This window comes from Galeopterus variegatus, unplaced genomic scaffold (assembly GCF_000696425.1).
Source record: "Galeopterus variegatus unplaced genomic scaffold, G_variegatus-3.0.2 Scaffold465, whole genome shotgun sequence".
Lineage (NCBI taxonomy): Eukaryota > Metazoa > Chordata > Mammalia > Dermoptera > Cynocephalidae > Galeopterus > Galeopterus variegatus.
In genome coordinates this window covers 753,620-770,036 of record NW_007726576.1, presented here as the reverse complement: position 1 = coordinate 770,036, position 16,417 = coordinate 753,620, and the positions used below count along the sequence as shown (strand labels likewise).

Below are 16,417 nucleotides of genomic sequence, written 5' to 3'. Positions count from 1 at the left end.
CCAGTGAGCGCACTTGGCCATCCCCATATAGGATCTGAACCCCTGGGCTTTTCTTTAATGGAAGACTTTGTATTACTGATTCAATTTCCTCACTTGTTAACTGACCCATGTAGATTTTCTATTTCTTCATAATTTAACCTGATTCAATTTCCTCACTTGTTAACTGACCCATGCAGATTTTCTATTTCTTCATAATTTAACCTTGGTAGAGTGTATTTATCCAGGAATTTATCCATTTCTTCTGCGTTATCAAATTTGTTGTTCATAATACACTCTTATGATCCTTTGTATTTCTGTGTTTTCAGTTATAATGTCTCCCCTTTCATTTCTGATTCTTTTTTACTTGAATCTTCTTTTTTTCGTGGTTAGTCTAGCTAAAGGTTTGCCAATTTTATCTTTTCAAAATACGAACTCTTCATTTTGTTGATCTTTTTAATTGTTTTTTTAGTTTCCGCTTCATTTATTGCTGCTCAGAGCTTTATTATTTCTTACCTTTTGCCAATTTGGGGTTTAGTTTGTTGCTGTCTTTCTAGTTCCTTTAGGTGCAATGTTAGGTTGCTTATTAGAAATCTTTCTTCTTTTTTGATGTAGGCATTTGTTGCTATAAACATTCCTCTTAGAAATGCTTTTGCGGGGCCGGCCCGGTGGCGCACTGGATAGTGCGCCGCTTGGGAAGCGCAGCGGCGCTCCCGCCTGAGGGTTCGGATCCCACGTGCAGACCGGTTCCCGCTCACTGGCTGAGCGAGGCGCGGGAGCAACGCCGAGGATTGCGATCCCGTTGCCGGTCCCCAGTCCGGTACGGGGGCAACACTGAGGGTTGCGATCCGTTGCCGGACATGGAAAAAGACAAAAAAGACAAAAAAAAAAAAAAAAGAAAGAAATGCTTTTGCCATGTCCCATAGGTTTTGGTATGATATGCCTCCATTCTGTTTTTGTCTCAAGGAATCTTTTAATTCCACTTTTAATTTCATTAACCCATTGGTTGTTTAGGTGCATATTGCTTAATTTCCACATATTTGTATAGTTTCTGAAGTTTTTCTTGTTGTTTGTAGTAGATTGAATTATGTGCCCCCAAAATTCATTGCAGCTTGAATTGTGTCCCCCAGTTTTATGTATTAGAAACTTAGCCCACATTATGACTGTTAAAAGGGTGGGAAATCCTATTACAGTAATTGAAAGGTGGAGCCTTGAAGAGGTGACTGGATTGTAGGACCATACCATAGTAAATGGATTAAAAATGGTGGTCAGGGGCATGGTTCTGAGGGCTTTAAAAGAGAGTCTGGGGCCAGGCCCCATGGCTCACTCAGGAGAGTGCGGCGCTGGGAGTGCTAACGCCACAGGTTCAGATCCTGTATAGGGATGGCCGGTGCACTCACTGGCTGAGTGTGGTGCAGACCACACCGTGCCGAGGGTTGTGATCCCCTTACCAGTCAAAAAAAAAAGAGTCTGTTTTGCTCTCTCTGCTCCACCATTTTGCGATATGATACCCTGCCATAACTGTCATTACCACCAAGATCTTCATCAGCTGTGTTCCCTGGACTTTGGGCTTCCCAGGCTCAGAAACTATAAGCAGTAAGTTTTGTTTTCTTATAAATCTCCCAGTTCCAGGTATTTTGTTATAAGCAACAGAAACAGACTAATACATTGTGATTTCTAGTTTTATACCACTGTGGTCAGAAAAGATACTTGATATGATCTTCATCTTTTTAAATTTGTGTAGACTTGATCTGTGGCCTAATATATGATCTATCCTAGAGAATGTTCCATGTGCAGCCGAGAAAAATGTGCATTCTGCAGCTGTTGAATGGAGTGTTCCGTAAATGTCCATAAGCTCCATTTGGTCTATGGTGCAGTTTAAATCATATATTTCTTTGTTTATATTGATCTGTCCATTGTCGACAGTAGGTTATTGAAACCCCTATTATTACTGAATTGCAATCTCTCCCATTAAGTCTAGAATGTTTACTTTATATATCTGGTTGCACTGGTGTTGGGTGTGTATATATTAACAATTGTTATATCCTGTTATCTTTTGATATCTTTATCATTATACAAAGACCTTCTTTGTGTCTTCTTAGTTTTTGATTTAAAATAATCTATTTTATCTGATATAAGTATGGCTATGCCTGCTCACTTCTGATTTCTGTTTGCATGGATTGTCTTTATCCAGTCCCTCACTTTCAGTCTATGTTTAACTTTAATAATAAGGTGACTCTCTTATAGACAGCATATCAATGAGTCTTACTTTTTTATCCATTCAGCCACTCTGTATCTTTTAATTGGAAAGTTTAATCCATTTACATTCAAGGTTACTACTGATATGTGAGAACTTATTCCTGCCATTTTGTGAGTTGTTTTCTGGTTGTTTTGCAGATCTTTAGATTCTTTCTTTTTCTCTTGTTATTTACCTCTGTGGATTGGTGGTTCTCTGTGGTACTAAGCTTTATTTTCCTTCTCTTTCTCATTTGTGTATCGGCTGTCACTTCTTTTTTGTGGTTACCTTGGAGCTAATGTAAAGTGTCTTGTAGTTATAATAAACTATCTTAAGCGAACAGCAACTTAATTTTGGTCACAGGAAAATACTCTAGCACCCCTCCTCCTAATTTCTATTTCTGTTGTCTTAATTTATGTTTGTATCTATTGCACATTCCTTAGCCAGTAGGTAGCTATTGTTTTTTGACCATTTTGACTTTCAGAAATTATATTTTTAAACATACTAGAATACTTACAGGTGAAATTACCAGATGTCTCGGATTTCATTTAAAATATTCCAGAATAATAAAACAAAAAAAGAGTGGAAGCAAGAGAGAAAGAGAAGAAATTAGAAAGACAAAATGATCACTAGTGAAGTATGGTAACTCATTATTTTATTCATGCTTCTTTAATAAAAGAAGTATTAAAAAAAATACGTGAATTGAGTGGCCAGGACAATGGTTAGAGGAAGAGACTTCACTTTATGACTTCTTATAGTTTGTCAATGACAGTATATTTGTGTTACCTTATGAAATAAAGTTTTTAATAGAATATCTAAGTCTAACATTAGATTTAATAAACCGAGCATTAACCAAAACATAATGGCCCCTGTTTCTCTCCACAAAAATAAATAGAATTAAAGACACTGAGCAACATGATATGCAATAACTTAAGTTGTAGGTATGCAGATGACATTGTTCAAGAATGATGTACAACAGATATGGAAAAGGAAGGAAGTGAAAGACAGAATTCAAAAATACTCAAGTTAAAATATGGAAAGTGGAAGATGAATTTACAACTTATGCTAGAGGCAATGTACAGCCATTTAAATTTTTTTCTTTTCATAAGTTGAAGTTTTAACTTTGATGAAGTCCAATATATCAATTTTTTTCTTTTATACTAAGTTGTGTATTGTCTTAGAAATCTTTGCACGTGCCAATGTCATGAATATATTCGAATGTTTTTTTCTAGGAGGCTTATATTTTAGCAAGAAATGCATTTGTTCTTTCTAACTGCTACATTCTTCTGATCATAACCATTTCCAACTCTGAAATGAACAGAACTGATAATTTGGTCTATTGGCTTATAACTTTTAGAATCAAACACCTAGTTGGTGTATCAGCCTTAAATTATCACAAATGAACAGAACTAACAGTATTTGGTGTGTTTTGGGTCACACATTACACTGCTAAATTTGCAACTCCTAGCTTGTTAATTCATCCATGTCATTATTATGGTCTTTTTGGGGACATCTTTAGTAAGCCTTTATTAGTAAGATAAGAGCTGGTATACCTTACTCTTAAAAATTCAGACTTTTTAATGTTCCTGATGTAGTGTCTTCACAGATTGTTAAATGAATGATTAATGGATTGATACTCAGCTTCTCTTTGACACATCAAATAACTTTAGTGAGATTCTTACAAGATTGTCAGCTTTACTAACTTACATGAGTATAATGTAAAGAACCAGCATACCTGTATTTCTTCACGTTCCTTTTTATCTGGAAAAGTTCTTGCAGCTGTAGTATACTTTTCAAAAACTTTACGTTCCTTTTGTAGCTTCCTCATTTCTTCCTTTTTAATCTCTTCTATTCGAGCCAATTCTTTGGCTTTCTGTTGTTCAAAGTCTGCAATTTCTTTCCTAAAATGGCCAAACCATGTTATCATCTAAGGGGACTATCTGAATATAGTAACCCATGTATGGTACCAAAACAGAACCCAGTCAGGGCCCTTGTGAATCCATTTTCAAACCACAGGCCTAAAATAGCAGCCAATCCACTCACCAAAGCATTCATCCAACAAGTATTCACCAAGCTCCTGAAATGAATCAGGCACTCTACTGAATACTGGGGAAACCACAGTGAAGAAAACAAAAATCCTTACTTCCACAAAGCTTCTTACATTCTAATGGAAAACAAAGGCAATAATAAACAAGATAAATAAGTAAATGAAATAGAAGAATAAAGAGGAAAATAAAGCAAGGGAGGAGGTTAGGAAATACTTTGGTGACAGGTTGAAACGCTGGAAGGGCATCTTGCAGAGACAACATATGAAGTAAAACATGAAGGTAATGAGAGAACAAGCCATGGGGGTGTTAGGAAAAAGCAGTGCCAGCAGATGGAGTGCCAAAGGTCAAACCCCTGAGGCAGAAATGTGCCTGAGGGGCTCAGAGTAGCCCAGAGGCCAGTGTGGCTAAAAGAATGAGCAAGGGACAGATAGTAGGAGAAGATGTCAAAAAATGAGGAGACAAGATTAATTAGGATCTTAGAGACCCCTGTGAGTATGTCAGCATCTGCCTCAGGTGAACTTCCCAGTCCAGACAGTCTGTAGATGCTGGTGAAAGGTACAGGGAGGCACAGGAGCAGCAGAAAGTGATAGGAAGTGATATTAATACCCAAGAAGATGAGGGGACTTGGGGATTCTGCAAAGCGGTTGGGTTAGTCCTGGAGTGAGGGAGTAGAAGATTCAAGGATGACTCCAAGATTTTGGACTTGGCAAATGGGAGAGGAGACTTGTCATTTGCTGAGATGAGGACTGTGAGAAAAGTGTGAGAGGGAATATCAGGAGCTAATTTCCTACAAATGATCAATTTGAAATACTCATCAGCTCTCCAAATACAGAGAAAAGCTAGGCAGTAGGAAATGAGCTAGAGATTTCTGTATGTGACATGACCACACCCGAATGTTATTTAAAGCCTTGAGACTGGATGAGCCCACCACAGGAAGAAGAGCAGACAGAAAAGATATTCATATTTAACTAAATACTCAAAGTGTCTATGATGTACATGTGTACATCATATATAATAAGGCAAAAACTGGGGAAACAATACATGCAGTACATTTGACAAACATTTAATATCCTTAATAGAGCAATATAGAATTCATACAGTCAGTAAGACAGACTTCCCACTACAATAGTGAGCAAAGGTCAGGAAGAAATATACAAAATAAACAGAAATGACCACTAAATATAAAAGCATGCTTAATTTTATCAATAAAAAGAAATGCATGCAAGAGAAAATCAAGATGGCAGAATAGATGGCCTCCAGTGTTACTCTCTCCTGCAATCAACCAATTTACAACTATTAAAAAAGGCAATGACTACCAAGCTGGGGCCACTAGAGCCCAGGGGAAGAGGAAGAGAGAACTACGGAGTCCATGAAGGCAAGAGAAGCTGTGATGAGAGAACAGACCACTCCAACCATTTTGAGCCCCAGCCACTTGAAGGCTGGCCTTGGTGAGCACAAGGAACAAGAGCTGGCAAAAACCATAGCCGTGTCCTTTGTGTGAAGATGCCTGGAGACTGCAGAGGAGAGGAGGGCCTTGGTGGCCCCCAGGCCAGCAAGACCACTGACAGAGTTCCCATGGTCCCACATAGAAGCAAGGGGCCACAGACTACTGAAAAAAGGAGACACTCAAAAGCCAGTGAGTCATTGCAAGGAACGAGTACATGGCCTGCCCCATGGGAATTGTTTGCAGTGAAGTGGGTGGGGGAAGACAGTCCACCAGGGGAACACTGGGGCACAGCATAAACTGCTGATCTGCCCTCCAATCAGTGCAAACAGGTTGGGAGTACAGATGTGCAGGGGGTGCAGTTTACTGAAGAGACTCAGGCCAGAGTTTCCACACAACCCAGGCATATCAAACCTCACAAGACCCAGAAGTACTTAAAAGGTCAACAATTCAAACCTGAGCTGCATAAAAAGTCTTCTCCAGGGAACCAACAGCAAAGGAGCAATTTACCTCAACCAAAGGGCTCAAGTGCTGGACCCCACAGGAAGTTCCCCCATTTTAGAAGTAAGCAAAGGACAACAAGTTAGTTCCAATGCAGAGTTTAAGTGGTCAGGGTAGGTAATAATCCAACACAGAACTAAAAGAAAACACAAAACACCCACAGATCAGAGATAAAGTTCTGATATTAACCAGTGAAGGTAAAGGTCTAACACTACCAAAGAACACCTATAAAACCTAGAGGAGCCAGAAGCCCCCCAAGCCCCAGAGCTGGGATGGTGGGCAAGAAAGGGCCCCAGCCACACTCCCCTGATATCCACATATAGCCCAGGGACAAGCAACCTGCTGCTGAAAGCCACCTGGGCCCACAAGCCAGGGTGGGGGGTACCAAGGGCCTCACCCACAGCTCCCCGAGGTCCACATCCAGCCTGGCGTTGACCAAGCTGCTGCTGGAAGCCCCAAAGGCCCACAAGATGGGTTAGGGAGTGCCCAGGGCCTGAGCCACACCCAACGTTTGCATCTACGCCAGCAATAACCGAGGCAGCATCAGAAACCCCCCAACCCCCAAGCCTGAGTTGGGGGGGACTGTAGGCCTCAGCCACACACCAGCATGCTCCACAACCAGGCCAGCTACTTCACTGGCCAGCCCCACCCCCCACCTCCACCTCTGTTTCCTTACCCCCTCCCACCGGCCCTTCCCACTGCTCCGCAACATCATTGAATGTAAAAAAAATAATAAAATAAGCAAGGTTTAAGAAATTTCAAAAAACAATAAAAATTTTGAAATAAAATATATATATACATAAATAAAAAGACGTGCAATTTTCTTTTTTTTTTTTTTTGATGGCTGGCCACTACTGGGATCCAAACCCATGATCTTCGTGTTATAAGGCTGCACTCTAACCAACTGAGCTAACCGGCAGCCAATTAAACACAAATTTTAACAGGCCAAAGATGATATAATTATCAGGTTGGTAAGATTTTAAAAACATAATGCTCAACTCTGAGAATGGAGAACAAATATGACAAGGAGCCTTGGATACTGACCAGGACAATGGAAGTTGTTGAAATTCATCTTAAGTATTTTTTAAAAAGTAGTCTTGTATATATGATGATATTACCTACATGATAATCTGTAATAGTAAAAATTGTAAACAAGCTAAGTTTCCATCAACAGATTGTTTGACTAAGTTACAGTAGCACTCAAACAATGTAGTCATTTCAAGGACATAGAAGATTTGTGTGTACTACTATGGTAAGATGTCTGTTATGTTGTTAAATTAAAAAGCAGGGGAATGGGGAAAGATGGTGGACAAGAAGTAACCAACACATAATCCTCCCACAGAAAAGGACCAGAACAAGGAATGGACAGCTAAGTACAGGGGACAGTTACACTGACAGAATGTGGGAGAGCAGCAGGAGACTGTTGAGGACCCTGTGCAGCATGAAAACCAAGCAGTATGGTGTAGAGAAAGACCCATATGGCTTCAGCTACTGCTCACATCTCCAATACCAGGACAAGCCAGTAGGAAGTCTTTCTTGTGGCAGAAAAAATCTGCTTGGATGTAAGCACTTCTCAGCAGTAACGCTCCTACTGCTTTGCCCCTGGCCCACCCCCACAACCATCATGGTTGTCTGTACCATTGTACCATAGCCATGGCCCTTGTCCCCACACAGTAGTTCATCCTGAACAGTATATCCCACCATGTGGCCCACAACCACCCAACATGGCTCCAACCTTCTAGACACCAGTGCGGCCCCAGCCACCCACATGACTCCAACTACCCAGCCTCCAGCACAGCCCTACCAACCCAACGGGACCTAGCTGTCCATCCACCCACATGGGCCCTGTCTTCTGACAGCCAACATGGCCCCACCCACTGGTATGGGCCCAGCCACCACAGCCGCCCATGTGGCCCCACTCACATGCATGGGCATAGCTATCTAACCACACTGTGCAACCCCACCCACCCAGCCACCCACACTGCTTCCACCAGCCTGCACAAGCCCAACTGTACATGCGGCCCCAGCCACAGACGTAGCTGCTGGGGCCCCCTGAAACTACTGAGTTTACCCATAACAACTGAGTCTACCCAGAATCAAAATTGAAACACCCACCCAATTGACAATATATAACAAATCTACAGGAGGGAGTCTCTCTCCTCAAAAAACACCCCAGAGTAATAAAAGAGGCAACCACTGCACGAGATGACTGAACATCAATGTAGTGATACTAGAAATATGAAAAAACAAGAAAATATGACACCAGAAAGTGAATATAATAATTCCCGAATACAAAATCCCAAACAATAAAAACCTTTGAAATGTCTTAAAAGGAATTCCAAGTAACAATCTTAAAGAAACTCAGTGAGATACAAAAAAAACTCAGACAACACAATGAAATGAGAAAAACAATCTAGTACATCAAGGAGGAAACTTACAAAGATAAATTCCATAAAAGAAAATGTAGCAGAACTCCTGGAACTGAAAGACTTATTCAACGAAATAAAAACTACAATTGAGAGCATTAGCAGCAGGCTACAATGAGAGGAAAAGAGTTTTTCTGATCTCAAACACAGTATTTTGAAATAACCTAAATGGGCAAAAAATAAATAGAAAAGAATTTGAACAAATGAAGAAAACCTAAGAGAGCTAGCAGACAATCTTAAACCTCAGAATCATATGAGTTCCAGAGGGGGAGAAGAAAGGAAGAGGCACTGAAAACACACTCAAAGAAATAATAATGGAAAACTTCCCAGGTTATTTGTAGAGATGAGAACTTCCAGATCCAAGAGGCTCAAAGATCCCCAAACATTGTAGTCAAACTCTCAAAAGTCAAAAACAAAGAAAGAATCCTAAAAACAGCAAAAGTGTCAAGTCACCTATAAGAGAGTCCCTATAGACTAACAACAGGCTTCTCAGCAGAAACCCTATATGCTAGAAGACAATGGGATGATATATTCAAAGTACTAAAAGCAAAATCTACTAGCCAATAATACTATACCCAGCAAGGATATCCCCAGACAAACAAAAGCTGGGGAAGCTCACTGCCACATGACCAGCTCTGTAAGAAATCATTCAGGGAGTCCTGCACCTGGTAGGCAAAAAACAATAATCATCACCGTGAATTCAAGAGAGCGAACAAGTGCCACAGGTAGAGCAGATATACAAATGAGAAAAAGAAAAAAACTATACCATACCACCTTAAAAACCCATGAACACTGAACACAAACAATAAAAGGGGAAGAAAGGAACAAAAGATAATTAAATCAACCATATGAAAAGCAATTAAATGTCAGGAGTAACACACTACCTTTCAATAATAACCCTAAATATAAATGGCTTAAATTCCCCAATCCAAAGGCACACCCTGAGTGATGGATTAAAAAACTAGATCCAACTATTTGCTGTCTACAACAGACACACCTCACCTGTAAAGACACAAAGAGACTAAAAGTGAAGTGATGTTAAAAGATACACCATACAAAAGAAAACCAAAAACAAGCAGGACTAGCTATTCTTATATCAGATAAAACAAGACTTTAAACAAAAAACCATACAAAGAGACAAAGACTATTACATAAGGATAAAGGAATCTATTCGACAAGAAAACATAACAATCATAAATATATATGCACCAAAAATTGAAATGCCCAAACACTACTAGACCTAAGGAATTGGTAAAGGGCCACGAAAAAGGATTATATTGAATATACCAATAATGCTGATTTGAACATCACATATTACACACAGGTACTGATAGTCCACTCTGTACCCCAAGATATGTACAATTAACTATGTTACAAAAAAAAAAAAAAAAAAGACCCCAATACAATATTAGTTCGGTACCTGAATACCCCTCTCTCAGTATTAGACAGATAATCTAGGCAACAAATCAACACAGAAACACAGGAATTAAACCACACTATACACCAACTGACTTGACAAGTATCTATAGGACATTTCATCCAACAACTACAGATTATACATTCTTCTCATCAGCACATGCAACATTCTCCAGCATAGACCACACATTAGGCCACAAATCAAGTCTCAACAAATTTTTTAAAACTGAAATCATTCAAGTATCTTTTTAGACCACAACGGATTAAAACTAGAAATCAATAATAAGCAAAACTCTGGAAACTATACAAACTTGTGGAAATTAAACAACATGCTCCTGAATGACTTATGGGCCCAAGAAGAAATGAAACAGGAAATTTAAAAATTTCTAGAAAGTAATGATAATAAAGACACATCATACCAAACCCTATGGGACACTGCAAAAGCAATAATAAGAGGGAACCTTATTGCAATAGACACTTACATCAAAGAACAGAACGATTTCAAATGACCTAATGCTACACCTCAAAGAACTAGAAAAACAAAAACAACTGAATCCAATAATTAGTGGATGGAAAGAAATAATTCAATTAAGATCATAGAACTAAATGAAACAGAGAACCTACAAATGATACAAAAGATCCATGAAACAAAAGTGAATTATTTGAAAACATAATAGATAAAACATTAGCTAGGCCAACTAAAAAAAGAGAGAGAAGAGCCAAATATCAAAAATCAGAAATGAAAGAGGAGACATTACAACAAATACCACAAAAATACAAAGAATCATTAGAGATGATTATAAACAACTTTATGTCATCAAATTTGAAAACCTGGAGGAAATGGATAAATTTCTGGACACATACAAACTACTAAGATTGAAACAAGAAGACATACAAAACCTGAATAGACCGATAACAAGTAACAAGACTGAAATGGTAATCAGCAGTTTCCCAACAAAGAAAAGCCCAGGACCATATGGCCTTACTGCAGAATTCTACCAAAGCTTTAAAGAGGAATTAATACTAAATCTCTTCAAACTATTCCAAAAATTGAAACAGAGACCATTCTCCCAAACTGATTCTATGAGGCCAGCATCACCCTGATACCAAAACCAGACAAAGATACAACAACAAAAGAGAAAACTACAGGCCAATACATTTGATGAACACAGACATGAAAATCCTGAACAAAATATAAGCAAACAGAATACAGCAACACTACAAAAAAATTATACACCATGATCAAGTGGGATTCATCCCAGGGGTGCAAAGCTGATTCAACACACACAGGTCGATAAATGTTACATCACATCAATAAAACCAAGGACAAAAACCATATGAATTAACTCAACAGATGCAAAAAAAGCATTTGACAAAACTTAGCACCCCCTCATGATAAAGACACAACTAACTAGGCATAGAAGGAAAGTATCTCAACACAATAAAAGCCATATACAATCAACCCACAGCCAATATCCTGAATATCATATTTAAGAACAGAAACAAGACAGGGATGCCCACTCTCACCACTCCTATATAACATAATGTTGGAGGTACTAGCCAAAGCAATCAGGAAAGAGAAAGAAATAAAGGGTATCTGGACTGCAAAAGATGAAGTCTCCCTGTTGCAGATGACATGATACCACATACACCGAAACATATTCATAGAACACATACATATATACATAATACCATATACATAGAAACACTTACAAACGCTACAAATAAAACCTCTTAGAGCTAATAAACGATTTCAGTAAAGTAGCAGGATACAAAATCAACACGCAAAAGTCACTAGCATTTTTATAGTCGAACAACAAACTAGCAGAAAAAGAAATCAAGAAAGCAAACCCACTTACAATAGTCAACAAAACAGATAAAATGTGTAAGAATAAATTTAACCAAGGCGGTGTATAAGATCTCTACAACTAGAATTACAAATCACTGCTGAAAGAAATTAAGGAAGACAAAAAAATATGGAAAGACATTCCATGCTCTTGGATTGGAAGAATCAACATTGTGAAAATGTCCATACTACCCAAGGCAATCTACAGATTCAATGTAATCCCATCAAAATACCAAAGACACTCTTCACAGAAATAGAAAAAACAATGTTAACATTCAAATGGAACAACAAAAGATCCCAAATAGCTAAAGCAATCCTGAGCAAAAAACAAAATAAAAATGGAGGCATTCTACTACCTGACATCTAACTATACTACAAACCTATAGTTACCAAAACAGCATGGTATTGGCATAAAAACAGACACTCAGACCAATGGAACAGAACAGAGAACCCAGAAAACAACCCACATACTTACAGCCAACTGATCTTTGACAAAGGCACCAAGAACATACATTGGGGAAAAGACTGTCTCTTCAATAAATGGTACTGGGAAAACTGGACATCCATTTACAGAAGAAAGAAACTAGACCCATACCTCTCGCCATAAACCAAAATCAACTCAAAATGGATTAAAGACTTAGATATAAGACCTACTTGACACAGTAAAACTCCTACATCTGTGTGCAGAAGAATGAAACTAGACCCGAACCACTTACCATATACCAAAATGAACTCAAAATGGATTAAAGACTTAAACGTAGGATGTGAAACTATAAAACTCTTAAAACAAAACACAGGGGAAACACTTCAGGAAATAGGACTGGGCAAAGACTTTATGAATAAGACCCCAAAAGCACAGGCGACAAAAGAAAAAATAAACAAATGGGATTATATCAAACTAAAACTCTTCTGCAGGACAAAGGAAACAAAGAGTGAAAAGACAACCTACAGAATGGGAGAAAATATTTGCAAATTATGCATCTGACAAGGGATTAGTATCTAGAATATACAAGAAACTCAAAGAATTTAAAAGTAAAAAAAAAAAAATACCAAATGCTGACAAAAAAGGGGAACCCTCCTACACTGTTAGTGGCACTGATATTTGGTGCAGCCATTATGAAAAATGGTAAGGAGGCTCCTCAAACAACTACAGATAGAAGTGCCATACAATCAAGGCATCCCACTGCTGGGTCTATACCCAAAGGAATGGAAATCATCATGTTGGAGGGATACCTACACTCCCATGTTTATCACAGCTCTACTTACAACAGGCAAGAGTTGGACCCAACCTAAATATCCATTAATGGATGACTGGGTAAGGAAATTGTGGTATATATACTCGGTGAAACACTACTCTGCCATAAAAAATGAAAAAAATCTGTCATTCACATCAACATGGATGAACTTAGAGAAAATTAGGTTAAAAGAAATAAGCCAGGGGGCCAACCCCATGGCACACTCGGGAGAGGGCGGCGCTGGGAGCGCAGCAGCGCTCCCGCCGCGGGTTCGCATCCTATATAGGGATGGCCGATGCGCTCACTGGCTGAGCGCGGTGCAGGAGACACCACGCCAAGGGTTGCGATCCCCTTACCAGTCGCAAAAGAGACAAAAAAAAAAAAAAAGAAAGAAAAGAAAAGAAATAAGCCAGGCACAGAAAGAGAAATAGCACATGTCCTCACTCATAACTGAGCTAAAAAAATATATACAAACAATTAAAAAAAAAAACCCAGAATGAAAGAAAGATACAATGACCACAATAATGAATTGAACTTCCAAAATGAGAGAGCTACCGGAGGTGAGAAAAAGGAAGGGGGAAGGTGAGTATGGGTTAGCAAGAAATTGGTAAAGGGTGACAAAAAATGATTACATTGTGTAATGTTCAATATACTAAATATCCTGATTTCAGCATCTCATATAGTACACTGGTATTGATATTCAATGTGGTACTCCACAAATATGTATAATCAATTGTGTTTCAATGACAAAAAAAAGCAGATTAAAGAATAAGACACATAATGGAGCCCATGGCACAGACAGACTGCTTAGGCTGGAATTCTGACTGTCACTTACTAAGGTGACCTCAGACAACGTTCTTAACCTCTGAGTGCCTCAGTTTCCTCATCTGTAAGATGAAAGAATAACATAATACCTAAACTCAAGTAATGAATTTTGCTTAGAACAGAGCCTAGCACAGTGAAAGTTAGATCCTGATACAATAAGAAAATTAGCTGTGCTCTCTCTGCTCCACCACTTTTGCGATGTGATACCCTGATGTCACTGTTGCCTCCACCAAGACCCTCACTGGAGGTGTTCCCTGGACTTTGGAAATCCCAGCTGCTGAAACGTTCAATGAATGAGCAGATAGGCTTCACCGCCACCACCTGGCTCCATTCCCAGCCCGGCCCAGTGCGCACAGAGCAGGGAGACGTCCGGCAGGGGAGGTGGGAGCTCTGTGGGGACCACACCACCACCGTGAGATCCAGCAGCCCGGCCCAGGCGCACGGAGCAGGGAGACGTCCAGCGGGGGAGGCAGAAGCTCCGCAGAGACCACACCGCTGCTGCACGATCCAGCAGCCCGGCCCACTACCTACAGAGCAGAGAGACATCCAGCAGGGGAGGTGGAAGCTTGGCAGAGACCACACACCCCGTGGTACCACCCCATGACCCAGCAGCCTGGCCGACTCCATGCTGACCAGAGAGGTGGCTCCCGGGAGAGGACCAAGACAGGAGGCAATCACACATGCAAGGCACTAGTGGCCAACTGAGCAGACAATGAGGTAGCCATACCAAATTGGCAACGCCAGCAACATCTTAATCAGACTACAGTATCAAACTTGTGGACTGTGAAACCCCCTGCCACAATGAATAAACATCAAAAGAAAACATACCGGAAATGCGAAAAATCAAGAAAGTACACCACCAAAGGATAATATCTCTCAAGCTCTAGATCCTATAGAACAAGAAACCCTTGAAATCTCTGACAAGGAATTTTGAGTGATAATTCTAAGGAAACTGAATGAGATATAAGAAAACTCAGCTAGACATCATGATGAAACAAGGAAAAGTATACAGGACCTGAAAGAAAAAATGTACAGGGAAATCAATGCCCTGAAAAAGAATGTAGCAGACCTAGTTGAACTGAATAATTCATTCAAGGAAATAAAAAACACAACAGAGGGTAGAACCAACAGGCTTGCAGAAGTAGAAGAGAGAACTTTTGACCTTGAAGATGGGCTGTTTGAAATAACACAGGCAGACAAAAAAAGAAAAAAGAAGCAAAGGCATTGAAGAAAATCTGAGAGAGATAACAGACAACCTTCAGCGCTCAAATATCCGAGTCATGGGTATGCCAGAAGGGGAGGAAAAAGGAGATTGCACTGAAAACATATTCAACAAAATAGTGGCAGAAAACTTCCCAGGTATAAGAAAAATCACAGATCTTCAGATCCAGGAAGCTCAATGATCTCCAAACGTATTCAACCCAAAAAGGTCTTCTCCAAGACATGTTATAGTCAGACTTGCAAAACTCAAAGACAGAGAGAATCTTAAAAGCTGCGAGAGACGCGTCAAATCACCTATAAGGGAGCCCCAATCAGACTAACATCAGACTTTTCATCACAAACCCTAAAAGCCAGAAAGGAATGGGATCATATATTTAAAAAACTAAAAAGCAGAGATTGCCAGCCAAGAATACTCTACCCCGCAAGGCTATCATTCCAAAATGAAGGGCAAATAGTATATTTCTTAGACAAACAAAAACTGCCGGAGTTCACCACCACACGATCGCCCTTACAAGAAATTCTCAAGAGAGTACTGGGTTTGGTTCCTGAAAAATAACTACCACTGCAATAAAAACCCAAGAAAAATCAAAACCCATTACTATAATAAAAATGGCATTCATGAAGAGAAAACAAACAAACAAAAAGGCTATCTACAACCCAAGGAACCAACAAACACAGAAAACAAACAGTAAATCAGAAAGCAAGGAATAAAAGACAGCTAAGAAAACCAAACAATAATCAATAAAATGCTAGGAATAAATCAACACTTTTCAATAACAACTCTTAATATAAAAGGCTTAAATTCCCCAGTCAAAAGACACAGACTGGCTGACTGGATGCTGCCTTCAAGAGACCCACCTAACTCATAAAGACTCACATAGACTAAGAGTGAAAGGATGGAAAAAGATTTACCATGCAAACAGAAAAGAAAAACGAGCTGGAGTAGCTATTCTTATATCTGATAAAATAGACTTTAAACTAAAAACCATAGAAAGAGACAATGAGGGACACTACATAATGATAAAAGGACTGATCCATCAAGAAGACATAACAATCAAAAATATGTACGCACCCAATGTTGGAGCAGCCAGATTCATAAAACAAACTCTGTTAGACCGAAAAAAGGAAATAGACACTAATACTATAATAGCAGAGGACCTGAACACCCCACTGTCAATACTGAACATACCATCTAGGCAAAGAATCAGCAGAGAAACACAAGATCAAGACAATACTCTAGACC

The 16,417-nt window shown here is 39.4% G+C and overlaps 1 protein-coding gene across 1 annotated transcript in view; it reads right to left on the bottom strand.

Annotated features, from left to right (window-relative positions):
• Window positions 1–3,947: 3,947 nt before the first annotated feature.
• CENPJ (centromere protein J) overlaps window positions 3,948–16,417 on the bottom strand; it is a gene marked incomplete at its 3' end in the record, with an annotated part of 35,238 nt that continues 22,768 nt past the window's right edge. Inside the window, exon 9 of the mRNA XM_008569097.1 lies at window positions 3,948–4,113. Within this exon, the coding sequence (XP_008567319.1) occupies window positions 3,948–4,113 (166 nt within the window). The remainder of the gene's footprint in view (window positions 4,114–16,417) is intronic.